Source organism: Ornithorhynchus anatinus, chromosome 13 (genome assembly GCF_004115215.2).
Source record: "Ornithorhynchus anatinus isolate Pmale09 chromosome 13, mOrnAna1.pri.v4, whole genome shotgun sequence".
Lineage (NCBI taxonomy): Eukaryota > Metazoa > Chordata > Mammalia > Monotremata > Ornithorhynchidae > Ornithorhynchus > Ornithorhynchus anatinus.
Window position 1 is genome coordinate 36050416 of NC_041740.1, and position 24098 is coordinate 36074513.

Sequence of the window (24098 nt, forward strand, 5' to 3'; positions counted from 1 at the left end):
AGTAGAACCCACGTCCTCTGACTCCCATGTTAATGCTCTTTCCACTAAGCACACATTGCTTCTCTTACCCTTCGACACAATAACAGCAATAATTGGGATATTTATTAAGCACTTAATACGTGTGAAGCACTATAATAAGAGTTGAAGTAGATACAAGGTAGTCAGAATCTTACAGCCCAAGTAGGAGGGAGAATGAGGAAAATGAGTCACAAAGAAGTTAAGTGATTTGCCCAAGGTCACACAGCATTCGAGGGGCAGAGCTGGGATTATAACCTTGGTCCTCTGACTCCCGGGCCAAACCCTTTTCACTAGCCCACGTTGGTTCTCATAACCCATTCAATCAATTGTATCGTAGAGCACTTACTGTGTGAAGAGCACTTTGCAAATGCTGGGGAAAGTATAATATAATAGAATTGGTAGACATGGTCCCTTTCCCACAAGGAACTCTTTCAGTTTATTCTTTCTGCTTTGCTCTTCCAAATTCTGTCTGCCTGTTTCCTTAGGTGCAGCTCCCTTTGAAGTTTTTGGAGAGAGTAGCATAGTCCACTTGGCTCTTTTACAGAGCGTACTGGGGCATAAAAATTTCCAAGACTGTAAGCTTGTCCTCTAGATTCTAAGCTCGTTTTGGGCAGGAAACATATCTACCAACTCTGTTGTATTTTTATACCGTACTCTCCCAAGTGCTTGGTAGAGTGCTCTGCACACAGTGAGCACTCAATAAATACGATGGATTGAAGATCAAATAATTGTTATGGAACCAAAGCAAGGTAGCTCATTCATTCTCAAAGAATTAGTTTGCTGTTGCAGTTTTGTTGCCTAGAGGTTAGAGTTCTATGGTAGTAGAAGTAGCACCAAACTATGGAGGAGAATGCTTCTTTGCAGGGGTTTATTACCTAGGAGTAGAAAGGGAAAAAGAACCACTGGAAAGACAGTAGGGGTGATCATCCTAGGCAGAAATGGCTCACAACATGGGCCTCAGAAGGAAAGAAATCCGGTCACAAACTCTGGAAGGAAAAATTTTAGAGAAACATTTCTACCGAATTTTTCTTTTCCAAACTTGCTCGGTCTTCTGGTTTGGGGAGCTCTTTTAGCCCGATTAAGTACAGAACTACTAAATGTTCTCCAAATGGCTTCTGGAGATGTTTCTCTCTGTTTCACTTATTTGCATCACTGACTTCCCTAGCAGCAGATCTCTATCAGTCATCAGTGGTATTTACTGAGCACTTACTATGTGCCAAGCACTGTACTAAGGACTTGGGAGAGTACAATACAATAGAGTTGGTAGGCACAATCCTGCCCATCAGGAACTCACAGTCTACAGTGGGAAACAGACATTAAAGTACAGTACGGATAGGGGAAATAGTATAATATAAGGATATTTACATAAGTGCTGTGGGCACCCGTTGGCAGTAAACTCTTATTTTAGCATGTTACATTCTCAAACTGGTCAGTCAATGTTTAGAGAGAGTATTTTCCTGCGAACCCACTATTTAAATCTCAGACACATTTTGGGGAAAGGGCAAGTCATTTGAAATCATACTTCACTCATGGGGAATAATTCCTGTCTGAATTAGGCCAGAGTCACCCAGACTCTTGCTTTTGAGGCATTTTCCACACCTTCCTGTTTCAAGAATGCCCTCTGCATTTCACGGGCCAAATACCACCCTTCTCCCTGTCAAAACTCTTCTGAAAAACATCCTCAGCCATGAAGCCTTCCCTGTTTAATCCCCTGCTCTCTTGGCTAGTATGCACAACAGCTCCTGCAGCACATATATCTCTGGAAACTCATGTGCACATTTCTGCTCCCATAATTTTCATTTTATATGTTTCTGTTTAATGTTTTCCTTTTTCCATTAGACTGCAAGCTTGTTAAGGACAGGCACCCTGGCTTCCTCTCCAACTCCCCTCTGGGCAGAGCACAATGCATCACACAATGTTGACGCTAAACAAAGGTCAATGAGGATAAGGAGGGCCGATGATAATCACATTGCTTCAGTGCACTAAATGGTTCTGTTGTGGCCTGGCAGAGTTAATGCGGCTACAACTTTCATAGATGGCAGCTAACCCGCTGGGAAGGCCTTCCTACATGAGTTGTTTGTTGTAAAAGTACGTTCCTGTGTACGTCTGAAAAATTTCCAGCGAGGGTAGTGTGAGTGAAAGGCAATCAGTGTTGCTCCATCATCAATTTACAGCTCCTCGTGGAGTGATTCGGTTGCCTCTCCAACTGTCCGCTGGGCATAAATATGAATCCTTTTGGAAGCGTTTAAGGAGAGGGCTGTGACAAGTGGAATCTCGGCAGATTAATTTAACTCATGTATTTTATCTACATAATCTGATGGTAATTTATATATCTTCAGTCTAGATAGAGTAAAGCCATTTCTCATTACCAAATTTTTCTTTTTGCCAACATGATGTGAGTGGGATATTGACTTTAAATGAAAGGTGGTGATTAATCAAAGCAGTTTGCAGGGAAATCATTTATGGCCAGGGTAGCTGCTCAGATAGCTGTGTTTGCAGGAGTCAATCAAGATAAACCCAGGTGGGTTAATGGCACCTGGATTATGATGATGTGATGGATTTATTAGCCAGGTTTCCTTCACAATCCTTTAACATTCTCAGCGGCCTAATTTGCAAGTAGAAGTTACCCAGAGCAGTTCTCAATGAGAGAGTGTACTTACTTTTATTGTACTGCTTATTAAATCAGCCCAACATCATAGTAATAGGTTAGCATCACCATAATATCCAGGGGCCTTATTTAGCATAGCGTAGCTAAATGTTTAAAGTGGCTATATTTTTTAAAGTGGTGATTTTTTTTGGAGGCAGTGTGGGGAGGAGAAGAAAGAGTCAGGAAGTGGGGGCGGCAGATTAAGAGCCAGACAGAAAGAAAAGAGAAATGGAAAGATGGGGGTGAAAGACAGACACCTTCCCCATCCCCCCAAGACGGGTCTTCAGTGAAAGGTAGTCAGCATCAGCAGGAAATGCAAAGAAAAGGCTGCTGCTCCCACTGGCAGCCGTGGGCACACAGCTCCAGCCATCCCGGCACACAGCTCCTGTAGGCTCCTGCAGGCTGCGGGCAAGGTGGCCGTGATGGCCAGAGCAGCAGATGGAGGTGTGCTGGTTGTTTCCTCTGTCCATTTAACTGCTGCAGCTGTTGCTGCCAGCACTGTATTGGACTCCCCAGAGAGCCCCCATCACAGATGTCCCTGCCATCACCTCTCTGGTGGCTGACCACAGGAAGCTTTGATGTCCCTCCAGCTGTTCTTCAGGTGGGAGGACAGGTGGCCTGATTTAGGATGATTCTCTCCAGAGTGGGACTCCTGGTCACTGTTCGCCTGTTACATGAAATATGAGTCAATTCTCTGCACGGAATTCACATAGCTTAGGAAGAAGAAGAAAACATTTCATGCCCCAGAGAACCCCTTTTCAGTGGGAGCCCCCATGTGGGACAGGGACTCTGCCCGAACTGATTAACTCATATCTATCCCAGAGCTTAATAATAATAAAAATAATGTACTTGTTAAGCGCTTACCATATGGAAAGCACTGTTCTGAGCGCTCGGGGAGGGATACAAGGTGATCAGGTTGTCCCACGTGGGGGTCACAGTCTTTACCCCCATTTTCCAGATGAGGTAACTGTGGCCCAGAGAAGTGAAGTGACTTGCCCAAAGTCACACAGCTGACGAGTGTCGGAGCTGGGATTAGAACCCATGACCTCTGACTCCCAAGTGCGGGCTCTTTCCACTGAGCCACGCTGCTTCTCTAAGTGCATAATAAATGTCATAGTAATTATAGTTCTATTTATTACTCTTGTTGTTCAGTGTCCTGAAGGTGTCAGGATCACCAAAAATATGGTCTCCGCAGTGATGGAAAAGTGGCATTTGTTGGTAAATCTTATTTATAACAAAGAGTAAGGACCAGGCACATTCCTACTGCATAATTTTTTTCCAAAGAAATGGGAAATGAAAGGAAGTACTCAGTCCTGGCCCAGTCTTAATAGTAGGACTATAATGTTAAAGAATGTCAACACCCATCTCTCTGTGGTGGGGGTTTCCTCTTCAAATGCTTTCCTCCTTTCCCTTCTCTCTCCTCCTCTCCCTCTCCCCTTTTTCTTCTGCCTCCTTATCCTGTCACGGGTTTTGCAAGATTCCTGATTAACCCAGTCATGGAAATGAGGGGAGGGGCGTGAGCAGCATGAGAGTTCAACCCCTAATCAGGGTAGGCAGTCTAGACTGTAAATTCATAGTGGGCAGGGAATGTGTTTGTTTATTGTTATATTGTAATCTCCCAAGCATTCAGTACAGTGCTTTGCACACAGTAACAGCCCAATAAATATGAATGAATGAATGAATCCTGTGTGCAAAGCACCGTATTAAGCACTTGGAAGAGGACCCTCACCCCCCTACCCCAGAAGCAAAAGACATGGACCCTGTCAAGTTTTCAGCCCGCAGAATGAATATTGTCTATATGCCTCCTTTTAAAAATAAAGATGCTCACCCACTTGAGGTAAATTCCCTCCTCTGGCCTGGCCATTTACCTTCAAAGAGTAGCATAAGATTTGGGCCAGTGGTTTATAAGCATTTGGAACTTCTTGCATGAGCAAATTTTGTTCACTCCATGTCCAGACATCCCAGGTGAGCTCTGGGATTGCAGTGCCTTAGCTTTCTCTTGTGTTGAAAATGATTTCATTGTCCATGAGAGAGAAGCCAGGAAAGCACCATTTAATCCAGGTCATTAAGATTAGAACAAGATCGACTTTCTGCAAGTTGCTGTGACTGCTGACTGGATTGCATTATTGAATGAACGAGGGGTGGATGTTTGTGTGTGTGTGTGTGTGTGTGTGCGCGCGTGCGTGGGTGAATAGCCAGTCTAATTTTATTAGATATAAAAGGGACGCATGTGTAAATAGCGTGATTTTAATATTGCATGAACGGGGAGGGGGGGAGGGGTGTGTGTGTGCGTGCGTGTGTGTGTGTGTGTAAAAACTCTATTGGGTGAACAAAGTGTGTGTCTGTGTTTGTGTAAATAGAGAAATTGGTTTTATTGAATGAACAGTGAGTGTGTAGATGGGGATAAATAGCAAGCCCAATTTTAATACTGGATGAATAAGGGGTGTATGTGTTTATAAACAGTAAACCATTTTACTTGAATAAGTGGTACAGGTTTGTGTAAATAGTGAACATGATTTTATTGGATGAAGAAGGGGTGTATGTGTGTAAATAGCAAACTTGATAGTGAACAGTATTTTATCGGATGACCGTGTGTGTGTGTGTAGCAAACAGACCTGATTTTATTGATGAACATGTGTGTGTTTGTGTGTGTGACTAGTCAACACGAAGCTCTTGTCTGATGCACCTGAGAGTGAAGCAGTGCTTCGTGGGAATCGTGGAGAAGGAAGTTACTGCTCTTTACCCTCTCCCGTGGGTTCCGTTTGAAGCAGCCTCACTGACCTTCTCACTGCAGCTCTGTGCGCTGTGCATCTTCTGGACAGAAGCAAAACCCGAGGGGTCCCACAGATGGCAGGGCTACAGATACCACACTGTTTCTGCCTCTGCGCCCTGGGAACGAGAATGGGAGAAGGAGCACTCTTTTCTGGGAGGGATCTTGACACCGATTTGAGCTAGTTCTACCCTGGTCAGCTGGGGGAATCAAGCCCAATAATACCCAATAATAAATATCATCCTTACCATAATCAAGGCTTAACAAATTTGGAGTTCTAGTTTCTCTCTCCAGTAAAAAGACCAGTCAGTCAATTTGTAGTTTTTGCCTGTGATTGTGTTTGTGTGTGTGTGTATGTGCTGTGGGTGGCATGTTCCTTTGATTTGTGGTAATGTCAATAACTCTCTACCTCCCAATGCTTGGTTTGCTAATTACCCTATGTTGTTCACCCAGTGGGCCACACAGTGTCCCCAAAGAATCACAAAACGTGTAAAGTAAGAAAATGATCATATCAAGGTTATAATGTAAAATGTCACCTTGCAGGTCCAAAAGTTTACCAACTAGAGCTTTTTTTTTTTTTAAACCCAGCCATAATGGAATGGGCAGGTAGTTATATGAGATGAATGATGTTAATTTGTACTTACTTGCATTAATTGTTTTTTTCCCTGGTTGAAGAGGTTAGTGGACATTCTCAGGGCTAGCAATAATTTTTTTGCATATTTATAGGAGTGATGCGTAGAGTTAAAATGGATGAGCACAAATCAAAAATTACATTAATCCTATTTCCCTCTGTAATTTTTATAAAGGATAAATTGCCTATTTATAAATATGACCATTTGAGAAATCCTTTTGTCATAAATCCACATTTTGTAAACTCTCTTTGATCTCCTCTTACAAATGGACGCAGGAAGCATTTGGAAAACCCATCCTGTCTCAGTGGAGCTCGCTGCTTCTCGAAGAACTGGCAAATGAGATAATTGCAATGAGTTCCCGTCGTAAAATGAAGCAAGTGAAGTGCATTGTTCTGTCCAAGTGAATTACTGGCAGGCAGATATAATACACTTCTTTTTACCTGGGTAGTCTCTGCTGGGCAATGTTTACTGAAGCCATTTGCAGTGGGTTCTAGTACAGGAAGACTTTTTTGTGTTTATAGAAATCCGAGAGATTGTGGGACCATTAGTTCCCTCCCCTTATTGATGTTCTCTCCTCACCTGTAGAGGAGAATGGAGAGAGTGTCAAGCAGAAGACATCTAGGTTTGTTTGCCACAGGTGACAGAAATCTTCAAAAAGAACTGAGCTTGGCTAATAGCTTGGATTCAGACATTTGGCATTTCCGATATTGGAAGGAAAAATCACACTACACTTTGGCTTCCCTACCTCTTTCCTCTTCTTTTTTTTCCCCATTTATTTATATTTTGAATATTTTTCATTTATTTATAAGCTCATATATAGAAACATTATTTCTAAGCATGTTCCTCTGGACTTCTTTATCAGGGGTCTTGCTTCCATTCTGTGCATTCCAAATAAATACGTTTTTACTCTAGATAACCAATTTTGTTCGTATAGTTCTTGCACTGTCATTGTGATTGGAACTTAAAAATCTGGTCAGGTCCTTCAATATAATTGTCCCTATTTTACAATAATTCAGAGAGGAATCCAGGGTGAAACAGAATCCGTGGCAACATTGGCATTATAACCCTATGTTCTAGCCAGTGACTTAGCCTCGTGAGTGGTGTGGGCTTTCTGTAGCGTTAATTAATTAATGCTAATTAATTCTCACAGCTTTCTGGCTGAACAAATGCTGTGGCTGGAACAATATTAATTAAGATTTGGAAGATGAATTATAACTATTAAAACTGAGTTTATTTCCAGAATATTTCAACGAAGTGAGCAGAAGAGAGGAGTCCTTTGACTCATTTGAACCAGAATGGTAACCTGTTGTTTCTCTTTTTTCTCCAGTGAGGTTAGAGCGAGAGGAAGTGAACTTTAACTGCAACTGTAGATTGGTAGAAGAGAGAACCTTATAGAAGCATCAGTGCCAAATGGAAAGAGCCAGTCTTGGGAGTCAGATGACTTGTGTTCTAATCCTGTTGTGTGACCTTGGGCAAGTCGCTTAACTTCTCTGTGCCTCAGTTTCCTTATCTTTAAAATGGGGATTCAGTATCTGTTCTCCCTTCTACTTAGGCTGTGAGCCTTATGTGGAATAGGGATTAAGTCCATTTAGTACTGTGTTTGGCAAACAGAAAGAGTTTAACAAATGCCACGATTATTATCAGTTCTATTAACAGTTCTATTAACCTGCTAATGGGAAAGGCTGTTAGCTAGTGGAATAGATAACTCTGGGGTGGGAGCAATTGGAAGGAGGACAGGAAGAGGGTCAGGTTAGGGGGAGTTTCAGTCTGCTGTTATCTGTGAGTGTCCCATTTAGTTGCCCCGGGGAGGGAAGAATTAACTGACTCTTCTGTTCCAGACTTCAGTATGTTGTTCAGTGTGATGTCATGTAGACGTCCAACTGAGGCTCTGAACCTAGAGTGTTCCTTCCAGAGGCTCCCTCACCTGTCACCCTGCCCCACGGTCATTATGTTCCCCTCCCATGTCCCTGTTAACTGAGGCGATAGAGGCAAGTGCTTTCAAATTTAACAGCCCCAGTCTGGGCCGATCCCCTGCTGCCTTGCCCAGCCTGGCCCCCGGGGTAAATGCCTGGCCCCCCGGGACAGATGCCCAGCAGCAAGTTAGAGTCAGTGTCGAAACTAAAAACAGGATCCAGGATTCCAGATCTCAGTCACTCAGACTAGTCCGGGCCTTCCATAAGCCTCCACATCCAGTCTTTCCATAACCCGGGAGCCCCACGGTTCTGCAGCATCCCGCAAGCCCTACTGAGGATGACACATGGAAACGGTTTGGGAATGCGAAGGACGAAAGGCCGAGTTGTCATTGTTCAGTCCTGTCAGCCGTCTTCTTTTACAACCGTCCTCTTATCTTTTACTTCGGTTTCACTCCCTCCAGCAGCTCCTGTGCTCCATGGTTGCAATTATTTCCTGCCACAGCTGTCCAGAAATGACAGTGGATAAACTCATGGAGTCAGCTGAGGGGCACTGGGGTCAGTGGGTGTATTTCTGTTTGATTGCTTAGTGGAAAGCCTGGCTGAAATAGCAAGTTTTCAGGAATACAATACTGGGCACCTCTCTCCCCCTACCCTGCCAGGAGGGAGGGACCTTTTTACAAAAGAGAGCTGAAGGATTTTGCTTTGTCCGATCGTTCTGCCGAGGGAAAAATAGAAGGTGGAGTTTGCAGTTTGTCTCTGTAAGGCACTGTCAAAATCAGCTTTTGGAGTTTAGCCCCATTTGGATTTCTTGTGTGAGCGAGCGGCAGGTGAAGATAGCGTTTCCAAGCGGCTAACGTGGCAGATAGATGTGTGGCTTGAAGTCACTGGAAGAAAATGCCGTGAGTTGGGGTAGATATCAGTGAAAATGCCTGTGGTCTGGGCCATCCAGTCTCTGAGCCGATGAAGATGGTTGTCAGGAAGCCAAGAAGCCTTTTCCACGGATAGAAAACCAGAAGGAAATGATGATGATGACAACAACACTAAAAACAATAATCATAATAGTTGTGATTGTTAAACACTTTCTGTGTGTTGGTCAATCGTATTTATTCGGAGCTTGCAGTGTGCAGAGAACTGTACTAAGCGCTTGGCAAAGAATGATATAACAGACACATTTCTTGCCCACAATGAGCTTTCAGCCTAGAGGGAGAGAAAGACATTAATTTCAATGAAGTGAAATTTCAGATATGGACATAAGTGCTGTAGGGCTGGGAAGGAGGGTGAATAAAGGGAGCATGTCAGGGTGACGCAGAAGGGTGTGAGCAAAGAGGAAAGGAGGGCGTAGAGTGGGAAGGCCTCGTTGGAAGAGAGATGCCTTCAGTAAGGTACATATTAAGTGTCATCGAATCCTGTTGGTTCTACCTTTACAACATTACTCAGATCCGCCCTTTCCTCTTCGTCCACACAGCTACTTTGTTGATCCTAAGAATGTGCATCCTGACTCGACAACTGCATCGTACTCTGCTTTGAGAGTTTTCCAGCCAGGAAAACTCTCGATCGTTGCCATCCTTTGCTTCCATCCAAAACTCTTATTCTCTCGGTTTCCTTAAGTTTAAATTAGTTTAGGGCATCATCTGCCATCCAGGGAACAAAATGTCTGGGAATGGCAGCTGCCGGTAATCAATCAGTCAATCAGTGCTCTTTATTGAGTGCTTACTCTGTGTAGAGCACTGTACTGAATGCTTGGGAGAGAATTCATTAGTTGGAAGACACATTTGCTGCCTACATGATCTTAGTCTGGAGGTGGAGGTAGCTTTGATTGGGTACTCCAACTTATTCCATTGCTTTTAAGGGGTTTTCTCTCCTTTCTTTTTGCAGCAATTAAAGAGAAGTACATCGATTGGACGGAATTTCTCATTCGTGATTTGACTGGCTCTCGAACAGCACCAGCCAATTTACTGGAAGGTGTATGTATTATGTTGTTATATCATTTCTCTTTGACTCTGAGTTACTGCATTTGTACCTGCTCAAATCCTTCACACCTGAAGGGGAGAGCCATAGATATTGCAATGTCTTTGGGTGCAGGTGACCCTGCGTCAAAGTATTTTCCCCACTGCATATCTCCTCCTTGGCAGGGTGAAGCAGGTGCCTTATTCTTGTGGTAAAAAGCCCCCCCCCCCCAAAATGACTGAGCCGTAAGCATGGCATCCTGTCCTGTCCACAGAGACAGGAGATAATTTATATACCTTCCTAAGGTGAGCAACTTCTCACCTGCGAGATCAAGCCACTTTTTTGTTGCTGTCAAATTAATTAATTCCCTAGTCACCAAACAAATCTGTGTTATCATCCATGGTTTTAACTCATTTTTGTCTGATAATGCAGCAATGCTTAGAGGTTCCAATTTTATGGAATGTCAGGACTCGTACATTTGATGCGGAACTCACTTTGTAGAAGATATGTCTCACCCCATATTAGTAAATAGACTGACGTCCTGTAGACTAGTAGTAGTGCTTGGTGCTGTACGTGCTGAATTTTAGATTCTTGGGTTAATCCTAAAATAAAACATTCAGTATAACTGAACCATTTAATCCCTAAGGTAGTGACAGTAAATGACTGAGTAAGCCTTTACTTACAAACCAGAGGGGAAATATTTAGCAATTAAAAATATGATTAAGGTCATTATTATTTGTAGGAATTAAACTATAAATTGTACTGAAGAAAAATCACATTACATGGCTTATTTTGAAGCCTAATCTTTTTTAGACAGCATATTCTGACAGATTGTATTCATATATTTACCACATGCTACAAAATAGCTAATCCAATAATAATATTACTGGGTTAAAATGTGAACCTTTTTTATAAGTGTTCATTTTTCTTTTACCCAGCTCTCCAGAATCTGTCTTTTAAGAATCCCCTGAAAAGGCAAATCTTTGGGTTCAGTATACTCAGTTCATGAGTAATTAACTATCAGGAAACATCATTCCTTTCCAATGTAAATAGCCCATTCTGCTTGGTTCCTTGCTTTGTGGAGTCAAACAGAAGAGAAGGCTTGGGACTCTAAAACAGTGCTTGTTTTAAGAATAATGGCTTCTGGAAGTGTTCTTTTTATCTTATTAACATCTATTAGGTGGGCTTTAGGAACATTATCTTATTAATCCCCATGAGATCCATTTTATTGGGTAAGAAGCCATAATTCTTTCTCTGGATGAGCACACTTTTAGATTGCCCTGGGCCTGTGAGGAGTAGCACTCTCTTTTAACATTTGAATCATTCAGAAGAAATCTTTACAGAAGGAGGTGTGGGGTTGTATTGTGAGAGACCGAGCACAAACTGTTATTTTCTGTTTACTTTTGATTTTGTTGCTATAATGCAGACGTGGGTAAATTAATGTGTATGTGTGTGTGTTTGTGTGTGTGTGTGTGTGTGTGTGTGTGTAAGAAAGGATGGAAGAGAGAGAATGTGTGTATGTATGGAGGTATGTTGGGTGTGTGCCCCAGGAGGGGTGGGGGGAGGTTGGGAGGGTAAGACTTTCCAGATTGTATGCAGTACCTTGGATGATGGTGGGACAAAAATGTAATCTTCTGCTGTCATCTGTTTCCATGACAAATTTTTAAATAAAGTTTAAAATAAGGAGTTTTGCTTCTGTTTAAACAGCCTCTGCGAGGGAAAAACCCTGTAGACCTCATTACAGTTGATTCCTTAATAGAGCTTCAGGATTCCCAGAACCCCTTTCAGTACTGGATAGTTAGTGTGATTGAAAATGTTGGAGGAAGATTACGCCTTCGCTATGTGGGATTGGAGGAGACTGAATCCTATGACCAGTGGTTGTTTTACTTGGATTACAGACTTCGACCAGTCGGTTGGTGTCAAGAGAATAAATACAGAATGGACCCACCTTCAGGTAAAGGTTGACAGCTGCAGTAACTTTTGAATGACCACCGATTTTTTTTCAGCAGGTTGTAAAATGAAAAATTGCAATGTCTCTTCATTTCTCTTTGACTTTGGTACTTGGTAATGACGATGAAATCAGAACCGCTGGAAATCCCGAATGGCCTTTGCTGTCTTTTTTTTTTTCAAACCTCTTGGCAATCAGCAGGATCCAGATTGGGGTTTGGCACATCAGCCGGAAGCCACTCTGAAAACGCCCCGGTCATCATCTGTGGGTTGGAAAGCTTCCTTGACTTGTGTATCATCTCATGAATGGAAACTCTTGGAAGAAAAGTGTCATTTGACTAACTTGCTAGTATTAATGCTTGCTAAATATTGTCTAATGATGGTACCTAAGCCTGGGTATGGATTCAAGGAGGTAAGATCAGACGTAGTCCCTGCCCCACATTGGGCTTTCATCCCAATGATATTTTATCCCCATTTGACAGATGAAGAAACTGAGGCACAGAAAAGTTAGGTGATTTGCCCAAGGTCACATGACAGGTAAGGGATGGAGCAGGATTAGACTCCCAGTCCTGGGCTCTTTCCAGTAGACCTAACTGTCTGGAGGTGATCATCTTTTGAAGAATATTTCACCCATGCAGTAGTTAAGCCCATTTCCACTCTGGGTAATTGTGGAGTCTGATAACAAGCCATCTCCCCAGACGGGGAAACAAAGGGCCTGTCAGTGCTACAAGACGTTCTCAAGACGGCTGTGTAAATCTTAACTCAGTATTTAATTACTTTGTAAATCTTGGGGAAAAAAAAAGCTTCTGCCTCCTCTCTGAATTATAACAAAGCAAAGAGTTACGATTAGCCTTTTGAAGCACCTTGTGGTGTTCTAGCTCAAAATAAAATACTTTTTCAGGACGCACCTTAGCCAAAGAGATTGAAGTTCACCGCCCTCTTTCCCAGCAGGGTAGTAACAATAATAATAATGATAATAACCATGGTATTTGTTAAGCACTTACTCTGTGCCAAGCACTGTTCTAAGCCCTGGGGTAGATACAAGGTAATCAGGTTGTCCCACGTGGGCCTCAGAGTCTTAATCCCCATTTTACAGATGAGGTCACTGAGGCACAGAGAAGTTAAGTGACATGCCCAAAGACACACAGCTGACAAGTGGCAGAGCTGGGATTAGAACCCACGACCTCTGACTCCCAAGCCCGTGCTTTTTCCACTAAACCATGCTGCTTCTCAACCAATGGTATTTATTGATTGGTACTTCGATCTCGATCAACTGCATCAATCAGTAGTATTTTTTGAGTGCTTGTGTGTGTGGAGCACTGTACTTAATGCGTGGGAGAGTGTAAAAGAAATAGGAGACGTGAGTCTTGTGCCCAGAGATCTAATAATCTTAATTTCTGTCAAATTCCAGTTACTCAGCCAATAGTATTTACTGAGCATTTATTCTGTGTAGAGCACTTTCCCAAGTTCTGGATGTACTGAGCCAGAGTTACCAACATCCCTTAGATACTGGACACTTTTTTGTATTTGCCAGACATCAATACCATATCCACTTATTCTTTTAATCTTTTTTGCCCTATAGAGACCCTGTAAACTTTTAAACAACTTCCTTTCTAAATCACTGTAACAGTGTATCAGAAGAGAGATGGAAGGGAGACAGAAAGTTGGAGGGAAAGGCGACATCCATCAAAGACCTTTTGCACTCCAGACTTACTCCCCTCTATGGCATCCCTACCAATTTGGTGAGGTGCCCAAGTCATAGTAATGCTTTAAATTTATATGGCATTTTAATTTTCTGTGAGACTCTCACATTACTTGTCCTATATTCTCCTCCCAGCCTCTGACATGCTTGCCTCTTGCTATTTTACATGATGAGAGCCTTAGTTCACCTAACATTGCTGTCTTCCAGGGCTTAGCAGCAGTCTAGAAAATAGAAACTAACATTTCTCTTCGGAGACAAAATGGGAGCGGTCCATTAAAAGGGAGACAACCTCATTTCTACGTTGCTTTCTAGTTAAGGATAAATCAGGACTCAGTTCAGTTGCTTAATACTGCCAATAAACACAAATTGACATGGGACATTTTGTTAAATTACCTGCAATACTATCATTTAAAAAATTGTTTATGCTCTTTAGACTGCTATTTATTGTCCATAAACTTGCCAATGTAACTGAAATGTCTCTGTCTAATGAAATGCTCACACACAATATTATTCATCACTTATCCAAGCCATTAAGGGTTAGCCTAGGGTGGTTAGGGTGTTGAAGTGCTGAAGAAATGGTTTGTAAAAACCTCTGCTTCTGAAAAGTCACAGGGATGGGCCAGGGAGAAAAATGCCACCATCTAGGTTAAACCTGTCAGCATCAGAGGGGTTTTCTGACCTAAAGGTGAAGTGACTTGTGTCCAACAGTTGAAACACTGCTGAGTTTATTTACTATCCTCCTAGTGGTGGTGCATGTTGGAAAAACACTTCTGTCAAACAGTACCTTTTGAGCAGCTTATTTGCTTGGCTGGGATAACGGCAGCCTCCTCCCTTAAAATTGCAAGTGTGAGCATCCCCTGAAAGAGTTCAGTTTCTGCTGTGCATAATTACTCACTTGTAAGGGGATTCCTACACAGAAATGGAAGATCTGGGAGCGAGAATTGTTCTTTTCTAAACCAGGCCCGGATCATCTGGAGTAGTGTTTTCAGATATATAATCCCCCAAGGCCATAAGTGCAGAGATAAGGAAAATTGGTGAGTGCCTGTCAGGTTGCAAAATGCTCCACGATGCTTCCACTCCCTTCATAAAGGACAAATAAGCAGTGTGGTCTCATGGAAAGAAGTAGGGCCTGGGGGTCAGAAGATCTGGGTTCTAATCCCAGTTCCACCCCTTGCCTACTGTGTGAACTAGGACAAATTGCTTAACTTCTCTGTGCCTCAGTTTTGTCATCTGCAAAATGGGGATTAAACATATGTATACTGAGACTATGAATCCCATGGGGGGTAGGGAATGTTTCTGACCTGATTGTATTATACCTCCCCCAGAGTTTAGCACATAGTCAGCACTTAAGTACCACCATTATTATTATTAGATCCAGTGAACTCTTCTGCTGAGGCAATCTGCACATACATCTCGCCAAGAGCTCAGAGTGAGGGGTGACTCCCAGAGTTCTGAGAATAAAAATATATGTCTGAATGCTACATAGATGACATGTGGGGAATTAAAAATATAGCCCCAGAGGTTTAATGTTGCCTTTTAACTGTGCTTAAATTCATATTCATATCCTAACTGTCGGTCAGAAGTAGTCTAGGTTGATATAGTGACGGAATAAATATATCCACTTCCAGTGAATGCTTCGGCAAATCCCATTTTGATAAGGTCTTAAATCTGTACAGATCAGAGCATAAAATTCTCCTGCAGCTTCAAGACTAGGTAAAAACAGGAGTCAACAATTTCTTTATTTTTATTTTCTCATTTAGGCTGCTAACTTGCATTAGTCATTTTTGTACATGCATGTCTTCCTGTGGGAAACCCATGGTGCGTTAACAGCAGCAGTTCAGATGTAAATATTAAACTCATTTGGGCAATTTTAATTTACCTTTTTGAGGCTCACACTGACTATGTTTAGCATGCAGAGAGTTTTGAGATGTAATAATCAATCTGTAGTAATAACTAGTGACTACCAGCAACAATAGTCTTTCTAGTATAGAAACACATTAGATATTAAGTTCTTCATCAGTGGGTATTGTTTCCTAGGTGATTTATGGCATTTTGGGGTAATGAATCACTGAAGGTTTTGCTAATGTGACTAATACCATTAAATCCCTTTTGGAATGCTAACAGAAGGTATGCAAATTTTCCCTGTTCAAGAGCCTTATTGAGGCTATTCTGCCTTTCCAGTGATATCCAAAGTTGCCGCTAATTTCAGATTGTGATGTCGGCAATGAGTTTGTATTGTGAAGCAGTACCGTCTGGGTTGTTGATTGTATGCTAGGCTGTTGTGGAAAACTAGGGAAGTAACTATTCAGGAGGTGTCACATGGAGTCAGAGTAATTTTTTTCAGTCCTCATATCTGTTGGATTTTTGTGTTGTTCTTGATGCAGAAATCTATTCTTTGAAGATTACATCTGAGTGGAAATGTGCTCTTGAAAAATCCCTTAATGATGCCGCAAAGTTTCCTCTTCCAATGGAAGTATTCAAGGTAAGAAAGCTTAAACTCATCTGGAAAAAGTGGGAATTGGGGCAATGATTTTTAAATATGGCATCATTTCAAAACGGTGATCCCCGTTTTAAGATTACTCCTCAAAGATTGAATGCTACAGAATGGAAAAAAAAAAACCCCACTTTTCCTAGTAAATCTCATTCATGCTCATTCACCCCCAAATCATCCTGGAAGCAGGATTTGCTCATTTCTGTGTCAGTGAGCCCCACGGACAGGAAAGGCCAGTGGTAGCCTAAGCCTTATGGACACTGTAGGTCCCAGGGAGGGAAATGAGGGTGGTGGAGAGGGTGGGAGGCAGGTCAGAAGTGTCACCAGGATCACAGTCATTTTTTTAAAGCCCAGATCCAAGGTGAAGTCCTGTATGAGCAGGGAAAAGAAGTGGCTAAAATCATGCACAAGATCTCACCTGAGCTTTGGAGCAATTGTTTTTGATTGGTTTTCCAAACCTCCCTGGGAACACCTGAAAATCAATCCTAGCTTGCATATGTGTCTACTTCCTCCCAGATTCCCATTTCAGACATACAACTTGGGTGATTTTTCCCATATCCATGTTTAAAGGGGGGATAATGTTTAAAAGTCTGTCAGCATTCAAGAATCCTGCATCCTAAATCAAGGATCCTGCATCCTAAATCAAGGATCACATAAACTTGGCTTCAGGCAACATTTCAAAAAAGAATCTGAAGGTTTAATTGTGGGTTCTTGTCTCCTCTGCACCCTATGCTTAATAGGCAGCAAGCTGTATTACCCTCCCTTCTTCTCAGCGTATATGTTATAGCTGTGAAAGTGTGTTAAATATGTTTAATTGGTTTGAGGCAAAGAGAATTGCTCACAGAAATGTTTGAAGAAAATAACCCTCTTGATGGGAAATCTTAAAGGAATTTTGGGGTGGTTGTGGTTTTAACACCCGCCAGAGTGTTGGACTGCTAGGAGACAACAGTGTCAAACAGAACATTCGGGAACAGTGGCACTTTTCGGGCAGAGCCATCTGCAAGTCTGTGATGCAAGAGAAAGAATCAAAATCCATGCCAGTCACTGCAGATTGCAAAAGCACCACAGAGGATGATCTAAAATATGTGCAGGAGGAGAGGAGTGGCCAGCCATACCATGTGGATTAAAATTGCACTGCCCTTAGCTTTATCTTGAAACAAGGGCAATTTATTAATATGCGTGTGTATATATGTGCGCACACACACACATAGGGTATATTTTGGACAGGGAGTCCAAGAGAAGTGACTCCTTTTGTAGGGGTAGTAAACTGTACTGTGCTTCACTGATTCTGAGAAGAGTAAAGGTGTGGAGAGGTTTGGTTTTCAAGCATTTGTATCATGTGATATCACTGTATTTTAATGAAAGAAAACTGGTTGAAGGGCGCTAGTTGTAATATCATGAAATGGATCCCGTCTGTCCCGCAACACAGAACCATATAGAAGTAAGAGCTTGTCCGGCCAGAGTCTGGGTTCTAGCTCTTCCCATGTAACAAGTGTGTTTTCAACAGTGTCATGAAGGCACCACCCCCATCAGAGAGGATTCCCCAAAGGCTACTCTGGCTGCTCTTTATCCCTTTCTGTATTAGAGTGTAAGCTTCTCGTGGAGACATCACTTCTCTGTTAGGTACCTCCCAAAGGCTTAGTATACAGTGCATCAGACCCAGAAGGTGCTTAGGAAATGCTACTACTGCTAGAAACGAAGATCAAAGCCAGAGATCGTGTCTGCCATGGAAAATAGGGGTCTGTATTTAGCTTCCAGATCCTTTCTTTCTGTACTTCCATACTCCGGCACTTCTGGGAAATAAAGGGGTCCTCATCACCAATTCCAAATTTTCTATAGGCAACTGAAGCATCTTGTATTCTCCTTGGCCAGTGCCCGAATTGTCCTTTGGAGGCATTTGGAACAAGTCCCTACTACGGAGCATCTGCTCCAGGGGAACCTCAAGTGGACCACAGTGCCGAGCTGGCTGCCTTCTCAGCCTGGCTGGGTCTTTGTCAGGGCTTGGATAAGTTACTGAGAGCCGGGCTTTTGTCATGTGAGACAACGACTCAGGTGATGCTTCATCCTCAGGATGAACTACGTGAGGTCCACCATATCGATCAGTCAGTGGCACTTACTATGCTAAGTAGACACGATCCCTCCCCTCACAGATCGTACAATCTAATGAGGGGAAATGGTCATTAAAATAACTCTGTAACACATCAGCTTGGTCAGTGCATGAATGGAGATGACAAATGGAAGGTTCTGCAATCCTCACCTCACCTGTAGAGCTCTCTAGATTCCTTTTGTAGTTGTAAATGTCAGAATATTGAGCTGGTTGGTGCCTGGCTCCTATTAGGGCAGAGACTTAATGGCTATAATTTAATGAAATCTTAACCACCTTTAGCAATCCTCCATCAGACGTGTCCCTGGCTGTGAGTTTTGGCTGCTATTTTTATTTCCTGTTTTCCTCCTTTGTTCATTCCATCCCTTTCCGGAAGAGTTAGTGAAGCCCTTCTCTTGAAAACAGCAGCACCTAGAGTCAATGAAGGGTTTTATGCTTCTCCCGAGTCATCTTTTTCCTTGTAATTTATGTAACTTCATCTTCCCTCTTCCTGGTAACTCCAAGCTCACACCCCCCACTTGCCAACCCATTTTAAATTCCAGCCGCTTCCCTGGTAACTGATGTATCTATCAAACAGAGAGTCTGCATACGAGGAAAAGAATCTCCCAATCTGCCAGCTAATGGAAGCAAAACTATTTTTGTCTCCAAAGGAAATGCAAATACATCGGAGAGAGAAGAAACTTTGTCAAGCCAGTCTCGTTAATAAGCCCCCATGTAGGTAGGCGGAAAGAAAGAACATTACTTGAAATGCCACCAACAATCCATTATCCATTTTTCCCCCCTTTAAAAAGTGACATCGTTTGAACCTTTGCTATTTTCCCCTTCAGGAAGAATGCAAGAAATCTTGCAGCGTTTGCTCTTGAGTCATTTTATCCCGGCAAAGGAGAGAGTAGCTAAACAAAGGCAATCAAGACAACCGGGCAGGACTCACCTCAGAAGACGAGAAACTTGGGGAAACTCGTTAATTTTTTTTTCTTCTCCAAAAAAAAAGTAGACTTTATTTTTAAGTGTTTCGGATGGTTCGAAGAAAGATTAAGAGAGCTAAATGTGCTTAGTGTGACTGCATCGTGACCTCCGGTGAAAGCTGTGTGATGGATCAAAAATGTGGCTGAGCCATAAATATCCATCTTAAGGGGAGGAAGTTTGAAGGCAGCACAGAGACATCTTAGGGATAATATGAGGTTGAAGGGCATGTGATGCTTCAATGGAAAGTGTCAGAGTTTGGGAAGTCACAGGAGCCACCAGTGGTTGAAAGCAGGTGTGGTTTCAGGCAGTAATCCTTGCTCTGTGTTGACTCCCGTTACCCCAGGGAGGGAGGGTGTTGGAAGGGTAGGAGGTCTAACAGGTTCTTCCTGGCCCAGGTTGGGGGCGAAGGTGCAGTTGAACCCTTGGCCTGTGTAGCCCTGCCTTTGACTCGGCCACCATCGCTGTCCCCATCACTGACTCTCCCTCTAGGCGGGTGGGGTGGAGGGGATGCCGGAGGGACCTTCCGAGATCTCAGAACATCAAGAATTTGCTCTCTGTAGCAGGTTTAAAGTTCAGCTGCCTCAGGTCACTCTTGCCATCCAGTTGAAGATGGTCTCCTCAGTGGAGGAGGGGCTAGAGCGGAAGGAGGTATATGGTAACCATAAGTGCAAGCCAAGATGCTAGAGGATATAAATTCCCTTTACCAAAAGCTCCAGACTGACCCAGTAGGTGGCAAAGGTGATGCCTCCTTCCCCTTCAAAATTGCATTCCGGCAAGAGGCTGGGCTCTGCAGCTGCCTTCTAAGTGAGTGTGTGCAGTGTACTGTTCGAACCATCTTCTGACAGACACCAGCACCCTTACTTGCCATCGAACTAGCACCGCCTGGACTTTGGGAAGGGTTCTGGGCTGGTTTGAGCCCCACTGAAGGCAGCCAAGAAAGGCGTTAGTGTAGCCATAGTGTGACAGAAATCCAGGGCCCTGTCCTGCTTTGCTTCGGAAGCCTGTCCAGGGCCAGATAGTCTCCTTTCGTCCTCTAGACCTTCCTGCTCCTCGAGGTTAATGTTTTTTAAAGATGGCAAGTAGGTCAACCAAGGAAAGGCCAATCGAAGAAGAAAATGCCATGTGAAATGATGGATCTTCCCCGAGACAAGTGAACCGATCACACTTGTTTCAATCATACTAAGAGGTTCAAGCAGTTTCACCATAAGATGCGCAGAAGATTTCACGCCCTTGTCTTTCAGGCCTAGACGTAAGCATCTGGTGTGGATTTATTCCTTAGGAAACCATCTCTTCTTTGGAAGAGGGCTAAGAGGGCATTTGGAAGAGGGCTAAGGAGGGGAGATTAGCTCTCAAAGAGGAAAAAGCTTCATTCCACCTGGAGTCCCCTAATTGGGAAGAGAAGAAGAGTTCTTTTGGAGTAACTACGTTGTGATGTTGCTGTTTCTATGGTGACTAGTTTTTGAGATTGTGCTAATTACAGTAGCGGCTTGAATCCCTTGACCAACTTTGCTCCCTGGGCAGACAGGTGGATTTTCTCTTGATTTCAACCTGAGCCGTGTGCCTACAGGACCAGAATTTATCTAAGTCATGTATCTGCTCCCGTCCCTCAGGGTGAGGAAGGCACAAACAGTCCTTCGAAGGAAGTTGCGATGATCGATTGATTGCTTGGTCTGTTCCGGACCAAGCTGTTTTCTGCTTCTGCTTCTCCTGTGAGAGGGGACCTGTGCCTTTGGCAGCATTCGTTGTGGAGTTTCCAAGGCTGAAACGGTTTGGCCAGGGTTACACTAGAATACACCTCCCAAAGCAAGCCGACCCACGATGATAAATGAGCCCCTGGAACTGGCTCCTTTTGTGTGAATGAATACTTTTCTATAGCAAAGCATACTCACCCATATTCTGTATTGATGTTTTTGTGTGTCCTCAAAGTGGCTGGGGCTCTCTGGCTTTTTGGCCTGCTCTGTGGGCCATCTAAACTTCCAATATAATATATTAGGAGAAGGAGGAAGGAGGGGTTAGGAAAGGCAAGGCAAGAGAAGTGGCCCCTATATCACTCTTTCCTCCTACAGGTTTTTTTTAATGGCATTCATTAAGCACTTACTATATGACAGACACTGTACTAAGCACTGGCATAGATACAAGATAGGTTGGATACAGTTGCTGGCCCTCATAAGGACTCGCAATCGCAACCCCCATTTTATAGATTAGGTAATTGAGGCACAGAGAAGTTGAGTGACTAGCTCGAGGTCACACAGCAAGCAGGCAAAGAGAGGAACCAGGACTAGGATCTGGGTTGGCTGGCTCCCTGTAGGAGCATGCAGGTCTAGTCCAGGTTCAATGCGTGCGTGTGTTCTTGTGTATGTGTGTACGTACGGGGCTACTAATGTCTTCGCAGTTTCCCCTGTGCACATTTGCCCTCTTAAGCTTTGATTCATTCAATCCTGTTGAGCACTCAGTGTGTGCAGAGCTCATTAACTGTAAAAAAGGACTTAACTGAGAGGATTTGGTATGGGCCAACATGCAACACAACCAAATGCTTTTTAAGCGGTAACATTAAGTTCACAAAGGAGAAAGACTTAAAAGCAGAGGGCCAGAAATGAAACAACACATTGTAGATTTTCCAGGTGCCAAAGAACTTGAGAAACAATGGGCAAACCAATCGGAAAGGCCCCAAATTGCAAAGTTTGAGGTGTCATTTTGCCGTTAGGCAAAACCATAGAATGCCCATGTCTGAAAAACTGAATACACTCTTAAAATGGATTTAAGATTTGGAGAAAGTAGAGAAGAGCAGCCAAGATGATGGGAAAGGTAGGGAATCTTCCTTATGAGAACATTTTCTTTAATTAATTTGATGTATTGTTTATCTCCACCACTAGATTGTAAGCTCCTTGTGGGCAGGATCGTGTCTACCAACTCTTAGCACAGTGCTGTGCACAGAGTAAGTGCACAGTAAATGCCATTGAGTGATTGACAGGCTTAAAAGATTAGGACTTCATTCTGGAAAAGTGAAGACTGAAAGGGGTCATGGCTGAAGCCTAAAAGATCATGAGGGGTTGTGGACAGGGTGAAAACGGAGTTATTCAAATTCCAAACCACTGGGGGTGGGGGTGGGGGTGTGGGGGGGACACCCTCTGAACCTTGAATAAGGCAGCTCTCAAACCGAAGTCAGTCAACCAATCAATGGTATTTTTGAGCATTTACTATGTGCAGAGTATTGTTTTGTACTAAGCACTTGGGAGAGTACAGGACAAAAGAATTAACAGACACTACCCCTGCCCTGCCCACAGTCCCTGCCCATGACCCCTCTAGACTGTAAGCTTGTCGTGGGTGGGCAATGTGTCTATTTTTGTAACGTACAGAGCTTAGTACAGTCCTGTGCACCCAGAAAGCTCTCAGTAATTACAATTGAATGAATGAACTTACAGTCTACTTCTTCACATAGCAAGTAATGTCAGTGGAATTCATTTTCAGGACAGTGTGGAGGGTGAAAATAGCAGGTTCAAGAGGGGTTTGGATAGTAAAGCAGCATGGCCTAATGGGTAGAGCACAGGCGTGGAAGTCAGAAGGACCTGGTTTTAGTCCTGGCTCTGCCGCTTGTCTGCTAAGAGTCCTTGAGCAAATGCCTCTGTTCCTCAGTTACCTCATCTAAAATTTGGGGATAAAGATTGTGATCCCCATGTGGGACATAGATTGGGTCTAACCTGAGTAGTGTATATCTTCCCCAGTGCTTAGTACAGTGCCTGGCACCTAGTGAGTGCTTAACAGATATTTAAAAAAAACAAAAACCCAAATAAAACAGAAACAAAACTCAAGGACGAGCAGTAAGGAAGGGGAAAATAAGGTTCATAGTTGGGGTGCGGGGAAGTTAAAGATATTCACTGACCCATCCAGAGCCATGAATGTGGTTATTATTCTCCATCCTGTTGCCACTATTGACACCAGAATGGAAACAGCAGTCCAAACAGCCTCTTTTGTGGAAACAGTTATTTTCTCAGAAATATTTTCCTACACAGGCAGTTCTGAGTGTCCAGAGTCAGGGTCCCCGTGTCCCTGGAAGGAAGAGTCCCCAGCAGTAACACGCCCTGAGTCAGAAGGTCGTGGATTCTAATCCCAGCACTGTCACTTGTCTGCAGTGTGACCTTGGGCAAGTCACTTAACTTCTTTGTGCCTCAGTTACCTCATCTGTAAAATGGGGTTTGAGACTGCAAGCCCTACGTGGGATAGGAACTGTGTCAAACCCAATTTGCTTGTATCCATGCCAGCGCTTACTACAGTGCCTGGCACATAGTAAGCACTTAACAAATACCATTATCATTATTATTATTACTACACTTCCTTGAGCTCCTCAGTGCCCTGATTCATGGGTAGTGAACTAAGGAGGGGTGATAGCGGGTGGAAAGGGGATCACTGTTTTCCTGTGGGTATAAAAGGAGAGTTCTGTCGGCTCCCTCAGAAGGGGGCTGGATATAAGGGTGTATTAGTTACTACTTATAAAATGCTTTCAAAGCACTAAATGCTGTTATTAAAAAACTGAAGCCGTTCTCCCAGGCCCTGGTATTGTGGGCCCAGCCAGGAGCCTTTGGAGAACCAGTGGCGAGAACACTGTGAAATAGTTCAGAGGTAATTGCAAGTTACAAATCTTTCAGTTCAGCATGCAGGGCGAGGAATCACCTTTTGTCATCACTCTACAGTTTTTTAGTGTTATTCTTTAATGCCTGACTTGTAAAGAGCAGCTATTTACTACTGTAAGTAGAAAATGGAATTACTCATTATGCATTCAGCTTATAGATTCCTCATTACATTTTTGCTATAAATATTTCATTGGCTAAATTTAATTCAGTGCAATGGAATTGAAATATAGTAATCCTATTGATTTAATAAATACTGGCATTCTAATGGCTATTTCTAGATGCAGCCAGTATTAAGGGAGTAATCTTCTAACTTGCAGGGGGTATTTTTCAAAG

At 43.1% G+C, this 24098-nt stretch overlaps 1 protein-coding gene across 2 annotated transcripts in view; it reads left to right on the forward strand.

The window, feature by feature from the left end:
- The window catches only part of SFMBT2 (Scm like with four mbt domains 2), a 144858-nt gene that overhangs the window by 58880 nt on the left and 61880 nt on the right, over window positions 1-24098 (forward strand). The window contains exons 5-7 of one of the 2 annotated variants that reach the window (XM_029077746.2): window positions 9856-9944; window positions 11635-11881; window positions 15961-16058. In XM_029077746.2, coding sequence (XP_028933579.1) covers window positions 9856-9944; window positions 11635-11881; window positions 15961-16058 — 434 coding nt within the window. Of the gene's footprint in view, window positions 1-9855; window positions 9945-11634; window positions 11882-15960; window positions 16059-24098 lie in introns of those variants that run through there. The other variant, XM_039913902.1, reaches the window with a different exon arrangement.